Here is a 24,073-nt window from a genome sequence, read left to right as displayed (position 1 = left end):
TTTTCCTGAACCATTTTGGTCTCTCCCCTCTTGCAGTCACTGTGATGGTGTCAGCCTCACCTGTGAAGCCTGCAGGGAACCGGGAGGCCTGGTGGTGCCCCCCACAGAAGGCCCGGTTGACCTCACCACCCCGTACGTGGAGGACACGCCGGAGCCGCCCCTGCACGACTTCTTCTGCAGCAAACTCCTGGACCTGGTCTTCCTGCTGGACGGCTCCTCCAAGCTGTCTGAGGCCGACTTCGAGACGCTGAAGGCGTTCGTGGTGGGCGTGATGGAGCGTCTGCACATCTCCCAGAAGCGCATCCGCGTGGCCGTGGTGGAATACCATGACGGCTCCCACGCCTACATCGCACTGCAGGACCGGAAGCGGCCGTCGGAGCTGCGGCGCATCGCCGGGCAGGTGAAGTACGCGGGCAGCGAGGTGGCCTCCACCAGCGAGGTCTTGAAGTACACGCTCTTCCAGATTTTCAGCAAGGTGGACCGGCCTGAGGCCTCCCGCGTGGCCCTGCTGCTCACGGCCAGCCAGGAGCCCCCCAGGCTGGCCCGGAACTTGGTCCGCTACGTCCAGGGCCTGAAGAAGAAGAAGGTCGTCCTGGTCCCTGTGGGCATCGGGCCCCACGCCAGCCTCAGGCAGATCCGCCTCCTCGAGAAGCAGGCCCCCGAGAACAAGGCCTTCGTGCTCAGCGGCGTGGACGAGCTGGAGCAGCGGAGGGATGAGATCATCAGCTACCTCTGCGACCTCGCCCCCGAAGCGCCTGCCCCCACGCAGCGGCCGCTCACGGCCCAGGTCCCCGTGACGCTGGCGCCCAGGAGGAGCTCCCTGGTCCTGGATGTGGCGTTCCTCCTGGAAGGGTCGGACAGCGTGGGCGAGGCCAGCTTCAACAGGAGCACAGAGTTCTTGGAGGAGGTGATCCGGCAGATGGACGTGGGCCAGGACGGTGTCCACGTCACGGTGCTGCAGTACTCGTACGTGGTGACCGTGGAGCACTCCTTCAGAGAGGCGCAGTCCAAGGAGGACGTCCTGCGGCGGCTGCGGGAGATCCGCTACCGGGGTGGCAACCGGACCAACACCGGGCTGGCCCTGCAGTACCTGTCGGAGCACAGCTTCTCGGCCAGCCAGGGGGACCGGGGGCAGGCGCCCAACCTGGTCTACATGGTCACGGGAAGCCCAGCCTCAGATGAGATCAGGCGGATGCCCGGAGACATCCAGGTGGTGCCCATCGGAGTGGGGCCTCGCGTGGACGTGCCGGAGCTGGAGAAGATCGGCTGGCCCCAGGCCCCCATCTTCATCAAGGACTTCGAGACGCTCCCCCGAGAGGCTCCTGACCTGGTGCTGCAGAGGTGCTGCTCCAGAGAGGGGCCGCATCTCCCCAGCTCTACCCCCGTCTCAGGTATGCGGGCGCCTTGCATGGGGGCGAGGACTTGGGGGCACTGGGGGTGGCCTTGGTGGAGACGCGATTCTCAGGTTCAGATCTGGCTTCCCTGCTCTGTGCCTTCGGCCAGACCCCTGCCTTCAGAGTGTCTGCGTTTCCTCACCTCCCACCCCACCTGTGATCTTTGTTTGGGGAGAAGGATCTTTTCTTATTGTCTGAGTTTGAAAATGCAAAGGTAATGCAAGCTTATTAAGATGTAAGCAAAACCAGGATATGGAGTAAAAAAAATACAAGTCCTGCTTTACCATATAGCCTCATCCCCACCCAATTCCACTCCCTGCCTTGGAGGCAACCTGTTCAATATGGCGACTATCAGCTTTTTTTACCACACTGGGTGGATAAAATTTTTCTCAGCGCCTGACATTCTTCGGGGCGAGGCCAGGAAGTCCAGTAGATTCTGGAGCCGGGCTGCCTTAGTTTGAATCTCACCTCTGGCACCTACGAGCTGGGTAATTTTTGCAATTATTTTGGTAATAATTTTGGGGTAATTTTGGGCAAGTACCCCTGTGTCCATCAGTCTCCTCATCTGTAGAATGCTGGTAACACTAGCACTTGAAATACGCTTAGAGCGGTACCCAGTACTTAGCAAGTGCTCAGAAATGACGTAACTCCACGGCTGTGATTATTGCCTCTTAACTGATACTAACGGTGCGTCACTTCCGAGCTCTTTAACACCTTGACTTGGTGTGGTTGGGACGCCCCAGAATCACTAGCCTTCTTTTACGGTCTCTTGATCCCCATACTCGTTATCCGTGCCTTTGTTTCTTTGTTTTTGTTTTCATCAGAGCCACAGATTTGTCTAAATTCTCGTGCTATTTCAGTAATAGCATCATCAAACCTCAGAACAGTGTTTGGGCCAGAGTTTGTTTCCTCACTGCGATCGTGACCCTGTTCCCAAACATTAACATGAGCTTTAGGCATTTTTAATCGGTTCACCTTCTAGCTCCTTGCGTGCCCCGTGAGACCTGAGGACACACAAGCCCACCTTCCAGGGGTGTGCTGCTCTGTTTCCTCTTGTCATCTGCCTGTTTTCTGCTCCAGTATTTCACTCAGTTCTAGAAGAGTTGCAGCCCCCGAAATGGAGGGGAGGATGCCTCTTGCTTCCATCTGTAGCATTTAAACTGCCTTTGGGTGGAGTTGGAGTCTCCCCAGTGCCTCCAAACCCGGGGACTCACGGCCCCCTTCCCTGCTGCCTGGCGCCAGCTGCCGAGGTGCAGAACCGGGGGACACGCCTCCCCTTTGTGGCGCTGCGTGGTCGGCAGCGCCCTGAATACCCATTGAGTGTGTGTCTGCTGCAGGGGCCTGGTGCCAGTCCCCCACAGCCCTGGTTGCTCCCCTCTGCTCTCCTTGCAGACTGCAGCCAGCCCCTGGATGTGGTCCTCCTCCTGGACGGCTCCTCCAGCTTTCCAGCTTCTTACTTTGACGAAATGAAGAGTTTTGCCAAGGCTTTCATCTCAAGAGCCAATATAGGTGAGTGAGGCGCCCGAAGGGGCGCTTTCAGGGGCTCTTCCTGATTCAAAGTGTGACTCCTGTGCTTCCTCTCCTGTCAGGCCCTCAGCTCACCCAGGTGTCGGTGCTCCAGTACGGAAGTATCACCACCATCGACGTGCCGTGGACCGTGCCCCTGGAGAAGACCCACTTACTGAGCCTCGTGGACCACATGCAGCAGGAGGGAGGCCCCAGCCAAATCGGTAACGCGCTGGCGGGCTGGGGTGCAGGGGCCGCGTCTGGCCCCAGTTCTTGGTGTAAGTGACCGGTTAACCCCGGCCGGCCCCTTGGCTCCTTGGCCTTCGTTTTCTTCCCTGTAAACCAAGGGCCAAGGTGCTCTTCGTCTCTGAGTTACTCCGTTTCGATGACCTAAGGCTCCCCCTGGAGGCAGGATGCTCAGCCGGCCTCACATCCACCTTCCCCGCATCAGGACTGACTGTGTGGCCCGTTCTCTCTTCCAGGGAACGCGTTGGGCTTTGCAGTGCGCTATGTCACATCCCAAGTCCACGGTGCCAGGCCTGAAGCCTCGAAGGCGGTGGTCATCCTGGTCATGGGCACTTCCACGGACTCAGTGGGTGAGGCCGCCGCTGCCGCCAGATCCAACCGTAAGTGTCGGGGGTGCAGTCCTGCGCCCGCAAACTGCTAGCGGGTTCAGAGTGGGCGGCGGTTACTTTGCGACGTCCTGGCTGATTTTGAATACTCAATACCCACATGGGGCCTGGTTTCAAGCAGCGGGGAATTGCCCAATCCCTGTGTTATTTGGAAACCAAGCAGTAATAAATGTGTGTTTATCCTTCATGTGTCTGCATGCTTTCAACTGTAACTTTATTTTTATAAATGTATTTTATTTATTTACTTATTTATTTATGGCCGCGTTGGGTCTTCGTTGCTGCGCGCGGGCTTTCTCTAGTTGCGGCGAGCGGGGGCTACTCTTCGTTGCAGTGCTCGGCCTTCTCACTGCGGTGGCTTTTCTTGTTGCAGAGCACGGGCTCTAGGCGCGCGGACTTCAGTAGTTGTGACACGCAGGCGCAGTAGTTGTGGCTCGAGGGCTCTAGGCGCGTGGACTTCAGTAGTTGTGGCGCATGGGCTTAGTTGCTCCGCGGCATGTGAGATCTTCCCGGACCAGGGCTCGAACCCGTGTCCCCTGCACTGGCTGGCGGATTCTTAACCACTGCGCCACCAGGGAAGACCTTGACCGTACCTTTTAACTTCTTCACATATTCCCTCTGCGTTGAGGGCTGGGTCATACCCCCGCGCCTGTGGTGTCCTTAGCCTCTCTCCACTCTGAGGCTAGAGTGATACATTTTGGGGCTTTGAGAGCCGTCGGAGACCTTCCTGTATTCTGAGCCCCTGTCCAGTAGCAGCCTAAGGGGCTTGGGGGTGCAGGATGGACAGGAGACCAAGGCTGCTGCTTTAGGAAGGGGACGGATGCAGGTGTGCCCGAGCCTCGGTGCCTATGAGAGCTTGTGCTGTGAACAGCAACAGCACGTGAGCCGGGGCAGGCAGTGTCGCGCTGGCGGGGGGCTGGGTGAGTGGGATGACATGACGCGACGCCTTCCTGTGCCCCCGGGAGAGTGGCTCATCTTTCAAAACCCCGCTCTGTCTCTCCTCTGATGTCTTCCCGAGAGTTGTTCACTCCCTTTTCTGTACCATTGGAACGACTCAAAATGTGCAAACCACGTTGTTTTTATGTTAGATATCTGTTTCTTGCACAAGCTAGGGATTCTTTGAAGGCACGGGCAAAATCTTGCTTATTTTTGTATCGTCTGTGCACGATGCACAGAATAGGTGACCATTTAACGTTTGTTAAATGAATGAATGTGACCTATTGATGAAACCTATTATTTTGGGGAAAAGGACCCTGAAAGGATGTACGTTGGGGTGATACAACCAGCTTAGAAAAGGTGAAAAGCTGCTAGCAGAAAATTAGCTCTAATCGTAAGCAAACTGCAAATACCTAGAACTTTCTGGAGAACTAATTGGGGTAATTTTATGATGGAGACTTTTCTCCTTTAGTATCAAGAATCCAAAGAAAGTCTTTCATCGAGAAAGGAAGCAGCTATGGTCTGGAGGAAACAGACATGATCCAGGGCACATGACTGAACCATTCAAAGCCTGTTTCTCACCTGTAGGCGCACGTACCCTGGGCTAAGCCCTGTGACTGACATTTTCTCTTCTCTTCTTACACTCACCTCCTGGGTGGTCTCATTCTGTGTCATTCGTCTAGATATATTTATGCACGATTGACTTAAGAATTCCTATCTCCAGTCTGGATTAGGAATTAGAACATCTCCACCTAGATGTTCCAACAGGCAACTCAGCATAAACTGAATTACTGACCCTCACATCCAAATCCCCTCTTCTTACAGTCTTTCCCATCTTAGGAAAATGGCGGTTCCATCCTTCCAGTTGCTCAGGCCAAAAGCCTCAGCGTCCTTAATTCCTCTATTTCTCCCATACGTCCATCCAGTCCATCAACAAACTATAGTTCCATCTTCAAAATACACTGAGAATGCCACCACGCCATATCACCTGCATACCACCTGCACCACTGTCTCCTAGTTCAAGCCCCCATCACCTCTCACCTGGATTACTGTAATAGCTTTCTACCTGGAACAGCTTTCTGCGAGCTTCTATCCTTGCCCCCGAAGTTCACAATCAGCAGAGCAGCTGCAGTGACCCTTTAAACATTGAAGTCAGCTCACCCACGTCACCCCTCTGCTCTCAAGTCTCGGCTGGCTCCCATTTCATTCAGAGAACATGTTTAGTCCTTCCCGCGGCCTCTGAAGCTCTGCATGATCTGTGTCCCTCTCCCGCTTTCTCTGCTCTGGCCTCCCTGGACTGTGCAGCCAATTTTCTGCCCCAGGGCCTTTGCACGCACTGTCTCTGTGCTCAGGATGTCCTCTTGGCTCCTTCTGCCCTTCATCTTTTCACCGCACACATCTTCAACCATCCTGTATGAAACAATAACCCTCACCACTACCCTAGTAACTCTTATCTTCCTTACCCCATCTTGTTTTTTCCTAAGCACTTATGCAGGTCTGAAATACTAGATATTTACTTACTTGTGTGTGTGTTGTCTGTCTCTCCCCAGTGTAAGCTCCATGAGGCCAGGACTTGATCTGCTTGGTTTACAGTATCCTCACTGCTTAGAATAGTACCTGACACAGAGCAGGACCTCACTAACGTTTGTTGATTGACTGAATGCCCTCCTCACAGGGTCGGTGTGAGTGGCCAGTTTGGAAAACATGAGGCTCTGTGCACACGCTGGGCGTAGCTTCAGGCCAGCGCATTTTGAGCCCACCTGGCCAAAGGCTGGCACAGACCCTTTCTTGCTCCTCTGTAACCCTAGGAGTGGCGGTGTTCCCCATTGGGATTGGAGACGGGTATGACTTGGCCCAGCTGAGGATCTTGGCAGGCCCAGGGGCCAGCTCCAACGTGGTGCAGCTCCAGCGGATCGAAGACCTCCCCACCGTGGTCACCCTGGGCAATTCCTTCCTCCACAAGCTGTGCTCTGGTGAGTCTTGGCATGTTTTTCTTATCCCCCTCAAAACAGAAACAAAAGCAACCGAACCCATCTAGAGACTCAAAGGTTCTCCTCTACAAGATTTGGCCTTGAAGTAAGTTTGTGTTATAGACCGGGACCTGTAAGTGTCTACTCGTGGAAGGTCGTAAGGCAAACCTCCAAGGGGTTACCAGAAAGTTCTCTGTGTATAGACCTCCTTCCATCCTTACCGTCCATGCTAACTTGAGCACAGAGCTCTTGGTCAAAGAAGTGGAAGACAGAGGCAGGGAACTCCAACACCCTTAGATCAGGGACCTCTTCCATGCCCCGCACTCACCGTCAGCATGGGTATAAAGGGCTTCAGAAAAGCAACAGGGATTTACCGTATAGCACAAGGAATTACATCCAATATCTTGTAATAATCTATAATGGAAGATAATCTGAAAAAAAATAACAGTCCCTTTACTGTACACCTGAAACTAACACAATATTGTAAATCGACTATACTTCAATAAAATACGAAACTGAAAAGATTAAAAAAAAAGAAATACAATAACATAGAATATAACATCAAACTACCATAGTTTAAGTTGATTTAAGGTTAGGAACTTTTTATTTTTACCGTACATGCTTTTTTGAAAACCTGGTTTTCTATATTTTCCTAATGTAATTAGCTGTGAGCCTAAACCTACTACAGAGTTATTGCCCTTTCTTGATAGACGATAGCTCTCCGGGTAGGAACCTTGATCTCTTTTAAGTTTTCAGCCTCTTGCTGCATTTTCCTCCTCTCACTAGGCACTGATCTATATACAAAAGAGGACAAGGAGATACTGACTGTGGTTGTTGCCATATTATCACTGTTGTGTCACTGTAATGACTACTAACCACAAAGAACCACGGGATGACGTCCTCCTAATCTCCTGTACCTGCATCCTCACTGCTAAACCCACTCACGTTCTTTTCAGAGTTAATCCAGCTTCGAGGACCAGCCAGGTAGCCGAGTGAAGGGCTCGGAATTTCTGGATGGTGGGTGGGAGCAGAGATCTTGCTTGTGTCTGTTTCAGGGTTCATCAGTGTTTGCGTGGATGAGGACGGGAATGAGAGGAGGGTACGTTCATTTCCGTTGACTTTGAAGGAAAGATCAGGAATGTATATTTGGGGCCCTCATTCCCCTGGTGAACTTTTCCTCCTTTGGTCTGGGTCCAATTCTCCCTCTTACCATTGTAGCCTCTTTTTTTAAATTTTGGTTGTGGTTGGGGTGGATCCGCCTATAAATGCTATGTCTGTATCCTGTCTCCCTGCCATTTAGGCCCAAGGCCTAGTCTCTATGTTTTCCAAGGGGGTCAGTTGCCTGGTGGGTGTTGAAGTGCCTCATTCCATTCCCTGCCTGAACCTGGTTCTTTCTCTGCAGCCCGGGGACATCTGGACCTTGCCGGATCGGTGCCACACAGTGACCTGCCTGCCAGATGGCCAGACCTTGCTGAATAGTCACCGGGTCAACTGTGACCAGCAGCTGCGGCCTTCCTGCCCCAACAGCCAGTCCCCGATCAGGGTGGAAGAGGCCTGTGGCTGCCGCTGGACCTGCCCCTGTGAGTCCTCTGCTTCTCCAGCTTGGACGGTGTTCGAGGGGCAGTGCTTTTCGCTTGGCTGTGCAGAGAGGTAGACCAGAAGCCCGTTTCCCCCTCCACCCGTGTTCCCTCCCTCTCGTGACCTCGGGACGTGTTTCCATGCAGTCCCAGGGCTCCCTGTTCCCTTCCTGTGCCTTCTGGAGGGCACTGCCCCAGATAATCATAACCAGAAGGAAGAATTGATTTTCTGAGGTCAGTGCTCAGCTTGGCTGTTGACGAGTCACCCTTAGGGGGTCCAGGCAGTGCAGGGACAGCAGTGAGGGAGAAGCCCCCATCATACCTGTAGGGGTTTGAGCGTTGGATGCAGGGTGTACCATCACGGTGGCCTGGTTTAATAGGGGGACCTAGTCAGCTCCATCACATGCAGACCTGTGGGGAGCGTTCGTCTGTGGGGTGGCCTAGCCCTCTGTCTCATGGTTGGGAGAAATGTTTGCTTATGGCAATCCCTGCTCAGCAGTGGATGGATCGAGTTGATTATGATGAACAGACACAACTTGCGGGCTGAAATCAGAACTGTATCTTGTATCTCACTCTCCCTTTAGAATTTATTGAGTGGGATGAAGTTCCTTTTTGCCTGGATGAGAACTCTATCAGACCTCATATGATTTCTGTTTATTTATAAGGAGTTCTATGGTTGCTTTAAGTCGTAAAACACGGTCTCAATTTGGTAATTAGATGCCCACTCTCAGGTAATAATCAAGACTTTGAACTTGAGTTGGAGTTGAAACACCTCCCTAATCCCTGTGTGGGCTCCTGGCCTCTGGGAAAGGGGTGTAGTCAGCCTCCCTCCAGCTTGGAGCCCAGAGAGGGAGGAGCTGGAAGTGGCCTCTCAAGGTTCGTATACGACTGGTGCTTCTGTGAGAGGCCCTGCACTCACCGGCCTGGCAGGTGTTTAAGGCAGCTGCATTTTCTTACCAGCTCTCAGGAGTGGTCCTTTGATATCAGTTGCATATTCTATATTCTTTCGCTGTCTGCTGCTTCACCCTGCCATCCTTCTGGGTTTTTTGTTTTGTTTTGTTATTTTTTGTTTGTTTGTTTATTTGTTTGTTTTTGCATCCAACCCCTCATAGGCTCTCTTTCTTTCTCTCTTTTGACGTCCTCCTTACTGTGTAGCAGAAGTTCACTTAGGATCACTATTTTTTTTTTTTTTCGGTACGCGGGCCTCTTACTGTTGTGGCCTCTCCTGTTGCGGAGCACAGGCTCTGGACGCGCAGGCTCAGAGGCCATGGCTCACGGGCCCAGCCGCTCCGCGGCATGTGGGATCTTCCCGGACCGGGGCACGAACCCGTGTCCCCTGCGTCGGCGGCGGACTCTCAACCACCGCGCCACGAGGGAAGCCCAGGATCACTTTTAGAACAACCCTGGGCCATCATTCCTCTGTAGACCCTACACAGAATACACGTAAAGCAGTTTCAGGACTGCTAACCAATACCTTTATGAAAAACAGATCTACTAACTAGAGTACACATTTGTGCACAATTCTTTTTGTCGTTAGCCTCTGGGTATATAGTAAGTTTTTCCCCAAAGTTATTTAGGCTGGTTTCCCCGCTCCCTTCCGTGTGCTTCCGTTATTCATTACCTACATTATTCTTTTAATCGTATCTGTTTCTTTCCATTTTGAATTTTCCTTACTGCCACCCTAGCTGATTCTCTTTGTTTTCGTATGGGAAGCATTAACATGGTTTTCAATGTCAGAAGTCTATGGAAAGATGTACTCGCAAGTCTCCCTGTCAGTCCAAAGAGAGCAGAGGAGATAGGAGAGGAAGTCTGGGCAGGTCATATCCATCCTTTGCTCTCTCCGTCCAGGTGTCTGCACTGGCAGCTCTACTCGGCACATCGTGACCTTTGATGGACAGAATTTCAAGCTGACTGGCAACTGCTCGTACGTCTTATTTCACAACAAGGAGCAAGACCTGGAGGTACTGCTCCATAATGACGCCTGCAGCGCCAGGGCAAGGCAGACCTGCATGAAATCCATCGAGGTGAAACACAGCGGTGTCTCGGTTGAGCTCCGCAGCAACATGGAGGTAGGAGGTGCTTTCTGTGAGTCCTGTAGCGTGGCAGCGGCAGACCCTTGGGGAAGCCACATGGACCCGGTGGCAGCCGGTTTTAGCTGGTGCCCCTGTTGTGGACTCGGCCTCCTGCCCCGTGAGCAGAGCGCCACCTTTGTAGGAGGGGCTCATTGCTATCTCCCTGGTGGTGTAATTTCACGTTGTTTTGGGTCCAGATTTGGAAGAAAGGGTCCATTTTCGATAGCATTACATTGTGATGAATGTCGTGCCAGTTTCTGGCACTGGTAGAAGAATGGAGGTGGCACCAGGCTGTTTGCCCAGCAGGCATTACGTGCCCTGTACCCAGGGCTGCGAACCTTGCAAAGGAAAGTATTTAGGGCCTATGAAAATATTCTGGGCCCAAACAAAATGTGTGGACCCAAGATTCAAAAAGAAAACTGCAAAACTGATAAAAAATAAATGTTTGATTAAATGTTTACAAGAGGTTGCTTTATGCCAACTTCTTTACACGTTCATTTGGAAATCGTAAATATTTCATTTCGTGAAAGCGGCTTATGGGTTAGATGTTCTCCTCTTGCAAGAATTCTTGAACGTGCACAGTGATTGCTGAAAAATCACAGCTCGTCATATGTTAAATGAGTAGCTCACAGACAAAAGTAGAAAAATCAAAAGGATAAAAAGCGGGCTTCCCTGGTGGCGCAGTGGTTGAGAGTCCACCTGCCAATGCAGGGGACACGGGTTCGTGCCCCGGTCCGGGAAGATCCCACGTGCCGCAGAGCGGCTGGGCCCGTGAGCCATGGCCGCTGAGCCTGCGCGTCCGGAGCCTGTGCTCCGCAAGAGGCCACACCAGTGAGGAGAGGCCACAACAGTGAGAGGCCCGTGTACCGCAAAAAAAAAAAAAAAAAAAAAGGATAAAAAGCCTTCTAAAATTTTTACAGCAAAAATTATATTCATTGTGGGATGTGAGTATATTTTAATAGGTTTGATAAGATATATTGTGGGGCCTCCAAAGAGCTAGTCCATCAAATCAGATCAAATGCTTAAAGTAGTCCTATTAGGTGCTCCTGGAGATAGGGCGCTGACCAGTTGGCAAGTAAGCAACTTCCCCAGCTTTTCTTGAGGAGTCATCTTCCCTGTAGAGTGACTCAAGGTTCCTCTTAATCCCTGGGCTTTCGGGTGCCAGATGCATGGCTGTCTGTCCAGTGTTATAAGAGTCCACTCTTTTGCCAAGCTCTGCAAAGCTCCTTTGTCTTCGAAGAGCTGCTGGCAAATGTCCGGGTTTGTGGATAACAGTGGACTTGAGTGGGGTGAATATGTAGGAACTGTCAGGAACTTTGGAAAGCGGCTAAGAGTGAAACCCTAGGATTCCTCGTTGCCCTGACTACTGATGGGTGGTTTTCTTCTTTGGGCAGGTGGTGGTGAACGGGAGGCTGGTCTCTGCCCCTTATGTGGGTGGGGACATGGAGGTCAGTGTCTACGGTGCCATTATGTATGAGGTCAGACTCAAGCATCTGGGCCACATCCTCACCTTCACCCCACAAAACAACGAGTTCCAGCTGCAGCTGAGCCCCAAGACCTTTGCCTCAAAGATGTACGGTCTCTGTGGTAAGAATATCTTCTGACCCTCCTCCCTGACATAAACCCTCCTTGCCCTATCCTCAGGGCCCTTGGACACTGCTATTTCTGGGTCCAGTAGTAAGGTGCAGACGCTGGGGGTGATGGAGAATGGCCAGGTCTCCGGCATCAAGGGGTTGGCACCCTGGGCTCCTAACCATGTCTTTCCTTGCTTCTCTAGGCATCTGTGATGAGAATGGGGCCAATGACTTCATGCTGAGGAATGGCACAGTCACCTCAGACTGGAAGACGCTGGTCCAGGAGTGGACGGTGCAGAAGCCAGGGCAGACATGCCTGCTGGGTCCCGAGGAGCCATGTCCCATCTCCAGGGGCTCCCACTGCCAGGTCCTCCTCTCGGAGCTGTTTGCCGAGTGCCACGCGGTCCTTGCCCCGGCCACATTTCACGCCATCTGCCAGCAGGACAGTTGCCACCAGGAGCAAGTGTGTGAGGCCATTGCCTCTTATGCCCACCTCTGTCGGACCAAGGGGGTGTGTGTCGACTGGAGGACCCCCGATTTCTGTGGTGAGTCTCCTTAGGCACCCCCAAACGCTGTGAAGACCAACGAATGGGGGACCTGCTCAGCCTCTCTGGGCCTCACGTTCTTTATCTGGGCAATGAAGATCAAAACCTCTGGATTTCCTGTTTCCTAGGATTCCATTCAGGATCAAATAAGATGGTAGATGTATAAGTAATTTGAACATAGAATTTCTATGTAATGAATTTCTATGTAAATGAGAGCATGGTCCTTTCTAGCAGTAGTTCTGCAGGTCATACGAATGTGATGTTAATGTATGAGACACATCCCGGCAACAGCAAAGTACAGACTGAGCAGTCAGTCACCTCGAATCTGGAACGGCACCAGGCTTCAGCAAAGGCTCACAGAGCAGCCCATGCCTTAGCAGGATTTTGAAGTGTGAGTGGAATTTTGCCATTTGAATACCAAGAAGCTTCTTCATTACAAACACCACAGGATTGCTAGCGTAGACACCTCCCAAGGTCAGCTTCCTTACTTGGACTTGGCATGCATTTAATATTTAACATGTCAGGGACACCAGGATGAGTCAGACGTGGCTCCTGCTCTCAGGGGTGTTCGAGTGATAAGAGCACTGAACTTCAGCCACCTCAGTTTCTAATGTGATCCCTGACCTTTTTTCTTTTTTTTTTTTGAGGGAGATCAATGTGTACAGGCATCTCAGAGTCTCCGAGTTTATTATTATAATGCTGTCACAGCTTTAACTGGGGCTGGAGGACTTGGGCATCCTAGCCCCAGCTCAGCTGGTCATCAGCTATTTCCTTAGTCTTTCTGGACCTCAGTTTCTGCATCTTGGAATGAGATAGTTGGACTAGATAACCCCCAGGTGTCTTTGGGGCTCTGGTTTTCCGAGTCCCCGTGGATGACACAGTCTCCTTTCAACCTACCTGCAGATTAAGGGGAAAATGTCAGTTTCTGAGTTACCGGTCACACCTTCTCTGCTTATTAATTTGTCTACTTCCGGGCAATTTGTCGTGCATTTATAGGAAAGTCTTTGGTGCTCTAAATCCTTGGAAACCTTCTCTACCACCTGCCTTGGCACCGTGAAAATGTGAGGAAGGGGTTGAGCAGGACCAGAGTGGGAGAAGTGGATCACTTTGTAGCTTTTCTCCCAGGGCAGCCTTCCATAGCTGTGGATTCCTTACTTAAGGTTAAGAGAATTTTCGAAGTATTAAATATATGTGTATTCAAAGAAAAGAACCATAGAACTTCCTAAGGATACACAGGTTCACATCGTCAGTTGGGATTAAATTTGGCTACAAGTAAGAGAGAAATAAAATTCTGTGTCACACAGCTGGTCAGAGGGAGGCAGTCCCAGCTCTTTCTGGGTCTCGAAGTGGATTCTGGTTCTTGGCTCCGTCCTCAGTTGGGTGTGCCTTTTCCTCACGGTTTAAGATGGAGCTCTGGGCATCATATCCAGTTCCAAGGGGCGGGATGAGGGGAAGGAAGGAAAAGGGCCAGAGACACAGCTGTCTTTCAAAAAATGATCCTTAGAAACTGCTGTTAAGAGTCTACACTTGCTCTTACAGGTCATTGGTCAGAATGTAATCACATGACTGCACTTAGTTGCAAGGGAGTTGGGAAATGTAGTCTTTATTCTGAGTGGTCACGTGCCCGGCTTGAAGGTCTATTTCTATGAAAGATGGAGAGAATGAAAATTGGTGGAAACTAGCAGTTTCTGCCCCGGCAAGTTTGTTAGATGATCAACTGCCTTGAAGCTGAACCACTTCCCTCTGGTTGGTGCAGACCCTTGAGGGTGACCCCCTTCTCTGTCTGCAGCTGTGCCGTGCCCGCCATCCCTGGTCTACAACCACTGTGAGCGCGGCTGCCCCCGCCAATGTGAGGGCAACTCGAGCTCCTGTGGGGACCATCCCTCAGAAGGCTGCTTCTGCCCCCTGCACCACGTGCTGCTGGAAGGCAGCTGTGTCCCCGAGGAGGCCTGCACCCAGTGCGTCGGTGACGATGGGATCCGGCACCAGGTAGGAACCCTGGCCTCTCGCCCCCCGTGGGGCCGGTAGGGGGAAGTGTTCACCGTGATTGGCCCCTTCTAACCTCGGCTGAAGGGCTCTGCTCTCCGGGGGGGGGGGGGGGGCCCGAGGGATGGGAAGACAGTACGGCATAACGGCTTTGGGGTCAGACACATCTTGGTTCAGAACCCGGATCTGTTAGGGTTAGCTGTGTGATCAAACACCAGAGTGTAACGACACATCGCTACCATTACTATATTTATCATATCCATCGTAGTAGAATGCTAGGAACCCAGGAGGGGATGGGAAAAGAATATTTTATATGGTGATGTCTACCATTATTAAGATATATTAGGTACCTTACATTGTATTAAGCACTATATATTCATTATTTCAACGTTTTTCAAAGGTATGTTTAGCAGGCAAGGTATTGACAGTTACCTGTGGTCAAGAGGTTTTAAAAAACACCGGCTAAGCAAGTTAGACAGGTTTCTTTATTGCAGGATTCTTTAGAGCTTTTGATATGCTAATGTACCTTGCAAGCTTTTGCTTCTCAGACTTATTAGACTATAGAATTGTGTGTGTGTGTGTGTGTGTGTGTATGTGTGTGTGTAGCATCCCCTCTCATAAATACTCACAAAACACCTATGAGAAAATGAGGGCTTAGAGAGCTTGGTACCTTGCCCATGGATGCAGTTCGTAGGAGATGGGGTTGGGAGTTGGAGTTAGTATTTGAAGCTCTGTCTGATTCCAAAGAGCTTGCTCTTTTCGATACATGAAATTTCCCTTTTGCTAGGTCCCCTTTGGGCTGATCTTCTTGGAAGTCATTGAGTCATCAAGTCATCAGTTCTCTTAGCCTTTTAGGAATCATTATTTTCAAAGGCTATTTATTTACCAAACTCCCTCATCTTGGACTCAGATGGCAGTCATATCTCTTCAAAGTTGCCAATGTGTGTATTGTAGTACCTGGGGCGGTGTGTGTCTGTGGACCTGTGAGTGTGGGCAGTGGTCCTGCCTTTCAAACTGGCAGTGATACCACAGAGCCTGGTAGAGGGGCAGCACATTTGGCTTCTAGCAAAGGAGGATGTGTTCTATGACCATGGGCTGCACTCAAGACCTAACATCTCCATCATCACCAAGGAAGACCTTCATCACTAAGTGGACCAGGTCAGGTGACTTAACACTGTATTTAATCAGAACTGGGAGAACACATGGTGAAGCTAGCTAACCAACTGGAGAATGATGAAAACAGTCATTCCAGGATTACACTATTCTGTCCCTGCCATCAGAAGCTAGGAAATGGACCATTTCATTTGATTCTCCCCAGAGCTCCATAGGGTAATTATTACATGTCCCTCTGAATGGGAAACTGAGGCTCAGATGACAAGAGGTGATTTAAAAAGACCCTATGCACTACACCAGGTCACCCTATAGTGTCCAAGCCCTGCCACTGGTCTCACGGGAACTGGGAGCTAAACTCTGAGCTGACTGGGTGTCCGTGCGAGCATGGCACCAATAAGGCGATTACCTGGATGGTCCCACCGGCTCTGTTCTGTCGCTGGGCTTTAGCCCAGTGGATCCCGTTCGTTCTCACAGTGTAATAGGTGAACCAGGAAAGAAGCCCAGTCGCGCTCTACTGCCATATTTCAGCTGGCCAAATTAAGTAACTGCCGGTACCATAATGCTCCCCCAAAGAGTTGACAAAACCTTACACGGCTCTCCCTGACGTGCACAGCTCCTGGGCTCCCGCTGGGCGCAGATGACGTGTACCATTGCCCTGGGGTGCAGACACCCAGTGGTCATTTCAGGCTGGTTTTGCCGTTGGTGGCAAGGTGCTCTCAGAGGCAGTCAGAAATGGTCTCTGCCCCCTTCCTTGGCATCCTCGAGATGAGAAGGAAGCTCAGGTTTGCATTTCTGGCTCTCTGTGAGTCAGGTGTCTGCAGGGACCCGAGGGCGGGAGGCTTGCGAATGTTATCCTAGGGTCTCTGCCCCCTTCCCCCCTCCTCCTCTCTGACCCTTTGCCCTGCTCCCTGCCCCTTCCGTCCCACACATGGGAATATGCATCAGAGGTGTATGAAGTGAAGAGGGCATCCAAATAGTGCAGTATTTTGACATCGATACAGTCTGATAAATACATTCTAAAATCAAGCGACATAAAGTTAGTTAATAAAAAACTAGGAAGGGAACACAGCCGTTTTTAGTTATTTCAGAAAATATAGTTTAAACGGATGAAGACAAATATCCAGCCAGTCCAGCTTTGACTTTCAAAGTAGAGAGGGAATAAAAATCTAATATGAAGACCATTTTCATTAAGTGTATTTTCTTGAAACTGAAAAATAAAGCCCAGAAAACTTTTCTTCGGGGAAATAATCCAGGGTAGAAATCTCTTGTGGTAATTTTGGAAGGGCAGACTATTTACCAGTTTCCATAGCTCTTGTGTATTTCACAAAATGTACTCTGCCTTCGTAGCCGGCTCTAAAGGGATCTGGGGCCATGCATGGGCTGTCCCGCCTTGCCCATACACCCCCCACTGTGCCGGGCAAGCGCTGCTTCAGCTCCACTGGGGATTGCCTGCATCACCCAGACGGTCTGCTGAGCCTCGTCTCCTCTCTGTTCTGTAGCGGCTCAGCGCTGACGTTTAATTTGCATCTTCCCTCAGATCCTGGCGGGGGTGGGCAGTGCCTGGTGACTTGCTTTGTACCTGTACCTGAGTACCTGCTTTGACCTTGGGCTCTGAAGACTTCAGTTTTCCCTTGCTGCATTCTCTGCAGGTCGTTCTCCTGTCATCTTTGTTTAATCTTTAACTCCAGCCAGCTCGCTTACCTGTTCTGTCCAGGTAACAGTCCTGCACCAGGCCCTGGAACCTGGGGGCTGAGACAGGGCTGCCTGGAGTTGGCCTGTCCTGATGCAGGAGTGCCCTCTGCTGGCCGATTGGCTGCATAATGCGCCAGGGGTACTGCGGTAAGGCTGGCCGCGGGCGCTTTTAGAAGCTTAGCCTTTGCCAGCCAGGGCTCTTTTTCAGGGCCATAGATTCTGTGACCTGCCTCATTAAAGCTTCCTGGGAAAATGGAAATCCCTGGAAGAGGACGTTTAACACCTGCTTTTGGTCATCTGTTGTGATGTTGCCAAGGCGAGTTGGAAAGCTGTATAATTCGTTCTTGAATTTTAGATGTCTGGAGTTCATTTTTAAAAAGAGAAAAAAAGGGACTTCCCTTGTGGCTCAGTGTAAAAGACTCTGCGCTCCCAATGCAGGGGGTCCGGGTTCGATTCCTGATCAGGGAACTAGATCCCACGTGCATGCTGCAACTAGGAGTTCGCATGCCACAACTAAGGAGTCTGCATGCTGCAACTAAGACCCAGTGCAACCAAAAAAAAAAAAAAAAAAGAGAGAGAAAAGAAACCCCTAATATATAAATATATATCTCCGTTCTTATCTCATCACTTTTGCCGTTTAAACGTCTAAATATAAATCCCTTGATTTATGGTTTTCTTGGCATCACCGTCCGTGTAAAAGAGCAGGAAAGAGGCAGAGCAGAGAGAGGCCTGGGGAGATGTGTGAGTCCCCCCGCCTTCCTCTGCTCTGCCCAGCCTCGCCTGTCCCTGTGCCCCTCCCTGGGTCTTCCCAGCCCCTTGGAGAAGCTGGAATCGTAGCCGCTGCAGCCTCTGTTCTGTTTCCTGGTCCTCGTCCCCCGTCTCCACCCGCTCAAGGCTTGTCCTTGTTGAACTTTCTTCCCTCTGAGGCGGGTCCTGCTTACAGGGCCTCAGGGCTGCACCCTGCCCGCCAGGTTAAGCACAGCTTCCTGCAGTGGCCACGTCCCCAAGGATGTGAGGCCTCTCTGGAGCCCACAGCCCTAGTGAACTCTTCTTTTGCACTCCTGGCACTCTTTTTTTATTTTAAAAATCACCTTTATGGAGAGTTCACAGACAGTAAACAGCGCCAAACATAAATGTACGATCTGATGAATTTTTTCGTGTTTTTTTTTTTTTTTTGTGGTACACGGGCCTCTCACTGTTGTGGCCTCTTCCGCTGCGGAGCACAGGCTCCGGACGTGCAGGCTCAGTGGCCATGGCTCACGGGCCCTGCCGCTCCGCGGCACATGGGATCTTCCCGGACCGGGGCACGAACCTGCGTCCCCTGCATCGGCAGGCGGACTCTCAACCACTGCACCACCAGGGAAGCCCACGATCTGATGAATTTTGACAAGTTCATTCATCTGTAAAAACCGTCATCACGATGAAGATAATGAAATTTCCATCACCTGCGAAAGTTCCCTGATGCCCCTGTTTAATACACCCCCAGTCCCCACCTCCATCCCTAGGCAACAGCTGGTCTGCTTTCTGTCACTATAGATCCATTTACATTTTCTGGAATTTTATGTAAATGGACTCATGCAGGATTACTCCTTCTTTGCTTGGCTTCTTTTGCTCAACGTAATACTCTCGAGATCCATCCACACTGTACGTTCCATCGTTTGTTTCCGTGGCTGAGTAGTATTCCGTGATCTCATTCACCTTTTCACGGGCAAGTCCTATTTCCTCGGCTTGACCGTCAGCCATTCGAGGGCTGGGACAGTGTACCCAGGGCCTGGCACTCCCACAGCCCTCAGCGGGCTGGCTGAGCCTGGCGGCTGTGGTTTGGAGAGAGAGCATGTGGTGTGCAGGGCCAGGATGCCGGGTCCAGACCCCGGCTGTGCCCCCGGTCGACCTCCTGGTCTGTGCCTCAGTGTTCTCACTGGTCAGTGTAAGTAATGGTCATACTCACCCGCTAGGGTTACTAGAAGGATCATACGATGAGTCAGTGTAAAGCCTTTGGGGAAATATCTTGAACATGTTTAATGCTACTTATTACCGGGAGGCAGCAGAACACAGGGATAATAAGTGGATTCTGGGTCCAGATCCCATCTCTGCACTGCGACGGTGTGACCCCGAGCTAGCGCCTCCGCTTTCTCCTTGGACGAGTGGGGATAACTAAGAATGTCCCGGTCACGGGGCTGCGATGAGGATTAAATGAGTAGTTTGCGTAAAGCCCTTAAACCGTGCCACGTGACACCTGCCGCTCAGATGTGGGCGGTTACGTGGATGCAGCAGAAGGTGTCAAGGGAAGCCTCCAAGGTTTAATCCCACAGGAGGACGGGCAGGCCGGGGAGGGGTTTACCCGGAGATGTCCCATCTCTCTCCCTCTCCGCGGCAGATGCTCATTGCGGACCATGGAAGCAGACGGAATAAGTAAGACCTTCTTGGCCTGGGGACTTTCTAGCGGCCTTTGAGCTGCTGGATGAGGAGGCATTTATTCAGGGGTGACTTCACTGGGATTTCCCTTGAGGGCCGAGCCCAAAGGGACCCAGTCCCGGCTCTGCAGTCCCATCTGTGCTCTGCACAGCCTCCTGCTTCTTGCACAGTCCTGGGAGGCAGGCTGGGGGGCCCTCCCCTCGCCTGGGAGGAAACCGGGCAGTGGCACGGAGGGTGAAGCCAACCGACGTAGGAGTTGGGGGGCTTCCTGACTCTGAAGCCCTTGTGCAGTGGGGATGCCTGCTGCCCTGGTGACCCTCACCTGGAAACTGCACCCAGGTCTGGAACGTCACCACCAGTCCCAACAATGTGAGGGTTCTGAGAGTCCTGCTGTCCCCCCTTCAGCTCTTCCTGCCGCATAGTCTTAAGTCCATTGCAGAAATGAGTGGCTCTTTCTCAAGCTGCAGCCCAGCTTCTCCTTTGGCCTGGGAAGTGGCTGGCGGGGTGACACGGGAGTCCTCATTTTCTCGCCTTGCTTTGTTTTAGTGTCACCATCAGAAGGGCTGTGATGAAATCTCCATGTTTTCTGAGACCTGGGGCTTGCCCTTCCCCCGAGTGTACGAAGCATTGTGGGTGCCCCGGGCACCCCAGGCCTCTCCAGCTGCCTCCTCCGCAGGGTCCTCAGCATCTGTCAGCTTGTCTTGGTTCATCTGCGCAGCTCTGACCCAGGCGGGGCTCGGGCACTAGGTGTCCCCCAGGGAGACAGAGCCAGGGGTGGGGGGACCCAACTTCTATGAACTCCTGGGCCCTCTCTGAACCTCGTTCTCCCTCAGCTTCTGGAAACGTGGGTCCCAGACCACCAGCCCTGCCAGATCTGCATGTGCCTCAGCGGACGGAAGGTCAACTGCACGACACAGCCCTGCCCCACAGCCCGAGGTGAGGCCCCTCCCTAGGGCTCCCGCCAGGCCCCGGGGGACCAGATCCACACGTGGATTCCCCACGCCAGCCCCACCCTCCTTGCCTCGCCGGGCTGGGCTCCCCTTTCTGCACGGGGGTAGAGCTCTCGGGGGCGTGTGTGTGTGTGTGCGTGTGTGTGTGTGTGTGTGTGTGTGTGTGTGTGTGTGTGTGTGTGTGCCTGCCCTGCTGTCCCCTCCTTGGCCCTCAGCCTTGTTCTCCCGAGGGTGTGTCTGAGGGGACAGCAGGACACACCGGGAGACTCATTCGTCAGCGGGCCTGGCTGGTTCCCGTCGCCGAGAGTCTGCAGTGGGTACTGCCATCTCTTTCTCTGACCTCCGCGGCCTTTTCTCCCCCAGCGCCTGCGTGCGGCCCGTGCGAGGTGGCCCGTCTCCGGCAGAGCACGCAGCAGTGCTGCCCCGAGTACGAGTGTGGTATGTGTCACCCGTGGCATTTCTCGGGGTCCAACCCCAGCCCCGCTCTGGGGAGAGGGGGCCAAGGTGGTGGTGCTGAAGGGGCTCGTGGTCAGGAGCAGGGTGTGGATTTTCCAAAACCCAGAAAGAGTAGCCTCTGGAAAAAAGGATTTGTTTCCTAGAAAGATTCTGCTGTGACTTATTAAATTAAGTTTTGAAAGCATTAAAAAAGAATGGGGTGCAATGTTCACAGCAACATTATTTGCAACAGCCAAGATATGGAAGCAACCTAAGCGACCATCAACAGATGAATGGATAGGGAATTCCCTGGTGGTCCAGTGGTTAAGACTCCATGCTTCCATCGCGGGGGGCACAGGTTCGATCCCTTGTTGGGGAACTAAGATCCCGAGTGCCGCGTGGCGTGGCCAAAAAATAGGAACCCCCCCCCCCGCAAAACAGATGAATGGATAATGAAGATGTGGTACATACATGCAATGGAGTACTACTCAGGCATGAAAAGGAATAAGATTTTGCCACTTGCAGCGACATGGATGGACTTGGAGGGTATTATGCTTAGTGAAAGAAGTCAGAGAAAGACAAATGCTGTATGATAGCGCTTATATGTGGAATCTAAAAATACAACAAACTGGTGAATATAACAAAAAAGAAACAGACTCACAGATGTAGAGAACAAACTAGTGGTTACCAGTGGGGAGAGGGAAGGGGGGAGGGGCAAGATAGGGGCAGGGGAGTAAGAGGTACAAACTACTGTGTATAAAATAAATAAGCTACCAGGGTATATTGTACAGCACAGGGAACACAGCCAGTATTTTATAACAACTATAAACGGAGTATAACCTTTAAAAATTGCGAATCGCTGTGCTGTACACCTGAAACACGTAATATTGTTATCAACGATACCCCAAAAATAAGAGAATGGGGTAATCACTGGTGGGGGAGGTGCAAGGGATTTACTGCAGAGCCAGTTATGCCAGAGTAACTGTAGAAAAGGCCGCACGTGGGCACCTTGACTTCAACACGTTATTTGTCAGAGGGTTTCATTACAGGCCTGCAACCTGCATCGTGAATAATGGGCTGAACAACGGTATAATTAAATGAATCCAGAGCTGATGGAATTCTGAGACACACGGCAGCAAGTCTCTAGCGCTTTGTCCCCGTCCTGTCACAGGCATTTGTTAATTGTACAGATGAAGACATAAAGCACAGGCTTGTGAAGTTTGAGGCGATGAAACCTTTGAGGGAGAGCAGATAGATCAAGACAGTCTGAGGATCTAAAAAAGAAATCATCTGAGACATTGCTTTAGGCTGATGAAATTTAGCAGGGATAAAGAGAAGCCTTATGTGGCGGGGCGGGAGTGAGGGGCGAATCTGACTGGAGAACAATTTAGTAAAAATAGGTCTTAAGATGTTAACAGTGGAGGGAACTGGGGGTCATTTAGTTCAAAGCCCTCATTTTATGGACATTTTGAAGCTTCTCCAACGTGCCAGGCACTTTGCCTTCATTATTTCAAGACATCAATAGACCGACCCTGTGAGGTAGACTGCCCACCTTACAGAAGATGATCCTGAGGTCTAGAGGGTTCAAGTGATTGGCCGAGATCTGGAGTCCCTGCAGATGACAAGAGTAATCAACATGGCTTGTATCTATCTATCTGTCTATCTACCTTCCTATCTATCGATCGCTCTATTATCTATCTACTATCTATCTACCTACCTACCTATCATCTTTCTATTATCTATCTACTGTCTATTTATCTATCAATCATCTATCTATCTATGTATCTATCATCTATCTGTCTATTATCTACCTATCTATCTATCTTCCTATCTGTCTACCTATCTATGTATCTATCTGTGTATCTATCATCTATCTATTATCTATCTTCCTATCTCTCTACCTATCTATGTATCTATCATCTATCTATTTATCTATCATCTGTCTGTCTATCTATCATCACCTCCCTCGCCCCCTCCCTGTCCATGTATCTCCATCTCTATCTCCATCTCTTCCCCTCTTTTCATCTTCCTGTATCTTTCCCTCTATCTCCATCTCTAGCTCTGCCTTCAATTTATCATCATCACATATGTGACAGTGAAGGTCTGCGTGAGTAGGAATGTAGCGTAGGGAGCCACTCACTAGCACAAGAGTAGCCTCGCTGAATTCTGAGTGCACGTCTCTCTCTCTCTGGGCCCTCAGTGTGTGACCTGGTGAGCTGTGACCTGCCCCCGGTGCCTCACTGCGAAGGTGGCCTCCAGCCTACACTGACCAACCCCGGCGAGTGCAGACCCAACTTCACCTGCTGTAAGTGCTCCCTCCGTGGGTGAGGACGGGCGGTGCAGTCACTGTCCCCTGGTCTGGGAAGGCATCCTGTATTCTAGTGAGCTGAGTCTGGGCTTGGGGTGTGTCTAGAACAAAGGGGTCAGGGTCACACGTGGACTGAGCGCCCTAAGACTCCTCCCAGCCGCAGGCTACGATGGGGAACGGGGTGCAGGCATCCCCCTTTTGGGCTTATTAGGTGGCATTTGGACCTGAGATGAAGAAGCCTCCAGATCTAATCTTTATTTTCTCCCACCTCCCATAAGCCGTGGAGGGGAAGGAATGTACCCTTGGTTGGTTCAAATCACTGGATCTTATTCCCAAATAAATTTATACATTTTTCTTCCTCTGTATGTTTATGTATTTAATTTCTAAATACTACAATTTAAGCATAGGGTTGGACTAAAGACAGTTTCTGGACATGTCAAGAAGCTGAATTCTGTATTTAGTTACTAAGAATACCCACTTTAAGTCACTACCCATTTCTCATCCTGTTGATTGAGAATCTCACTCAAGTTCTGAGATGAAAGCCCTCGAGTGCGGGAGAACACGTTGTATCTGCAGAAAGCTGGGAACAGGCAAAGGCATGGGATGGGATTTGGCAGTGATAAAAGGGCATTGTGGATTTGACGAGATTGCTGTCATTTTTCATTCATCATTGTTGGAGGACCTAAAACTGTAGGTCATTTATTATTCCAGGTACTGAGGTTGGGGATAGGATCTCATAAGCTACCAGCTTATAAAAATGCTAACCAGTACCTATGTGCCCAGGGCTCGCTGGGTCTTAGAGATTCTACACCAGTCATCTCTGAGTATCTGCAGCTGGAGGGACCCCACCCCTTCCAGATGTGCCCGGGAAGGTGGCGGAGCCTAGCAGCCTTAGCTTCTCCATTAAAGTAGCTTTATATTTCTCCTTTGGGTTAGTTCTCTTATTTTTCTGCAGACTAACCACTGTTTGG

The 24,073-nt window shown here is 51.1% G+C and overlaps 1 protein-coding gene across 1 annotated transcript in view; it reads left to right on the top strand.

Moving 5' to 3' along the window:
* The window catches only part of VWF (von Willebrand factor), a 138,169-nt gene that overhangs the window by 89,413 nt on the left and 24,683 nt on the right, over positions 1 to 24,073 (top strand). The window contains exons 28-41 of the mRNA XM_082665314.1: positions 37 to 1,391; positions 2,787 to 2,903; positions 2,984 to 3,124; positions 3,383 to 3,526; positions 6,274 to 6,438; positions 7,491 to 7,534; positions 7,838 to 8,015; positions 9,861 to 10,081; positions 11,479 to 11,671; positions 11,862 to 12,203; positions 13,993 to 14,192; positions 20,243 to 20,345; positions 20,723 to 20,797; positions 22,995 to 23,099. Of these exons, the coding sequence (XP_082521440.1) occupies positions 37 to 1,391; positions 2,787 to 2,903; positions 2,984 to 3,124; positions 3,383 to 3,526; positions 6,274 to 6,438; positions 7,491 to 7,534; positions 7,838 to 8,015; positions 9,861 to 10,081; positions 11,479 to 11,671; positions 11,862 to 12,203; positions 13,993 to 14,192; positions 20,243 to 20,345; positions 20,723 to 20,797; positions 22,995 to 23,099 (3,383 nt within the window). The remainder of the gene's footprint in view (positions 1 to 36; positions 1,392 to 2,786; positions 2,904 to 2,983; positions 3,125 to 3,382; positions 3,527 to 6,273; positions 6,439 to 7,490; positions 7,535 to 7,837; positions 8,016 to 9,860; positions 10,082 to 11,478; positions 11,672 to 11,861; positions 12,204 to 13,992; positions 14,193 to 20,242; positions 20,346 to 20,722; positions 20,798 to 22,994; positions 23,100 to 24,073) is intronic.

The sequence above is a fragment of the Grampus griseus genome, assembly GCF_964374135.1.
Source record: "Grampus griseus genome assembly, chromosome: 11".
Classification (NCBI taxonomy): domain Eukaryota; kingdom Metazoa; phylum Chordata; class Mammalia; order Artiodactyla; family Delphinidae; genus Grampus; species Grampus griseus.
Note: the sequence above shows the minus strand (reverse complement) of the source record. Positions and strands in the feature narration are given on the sequence as shown.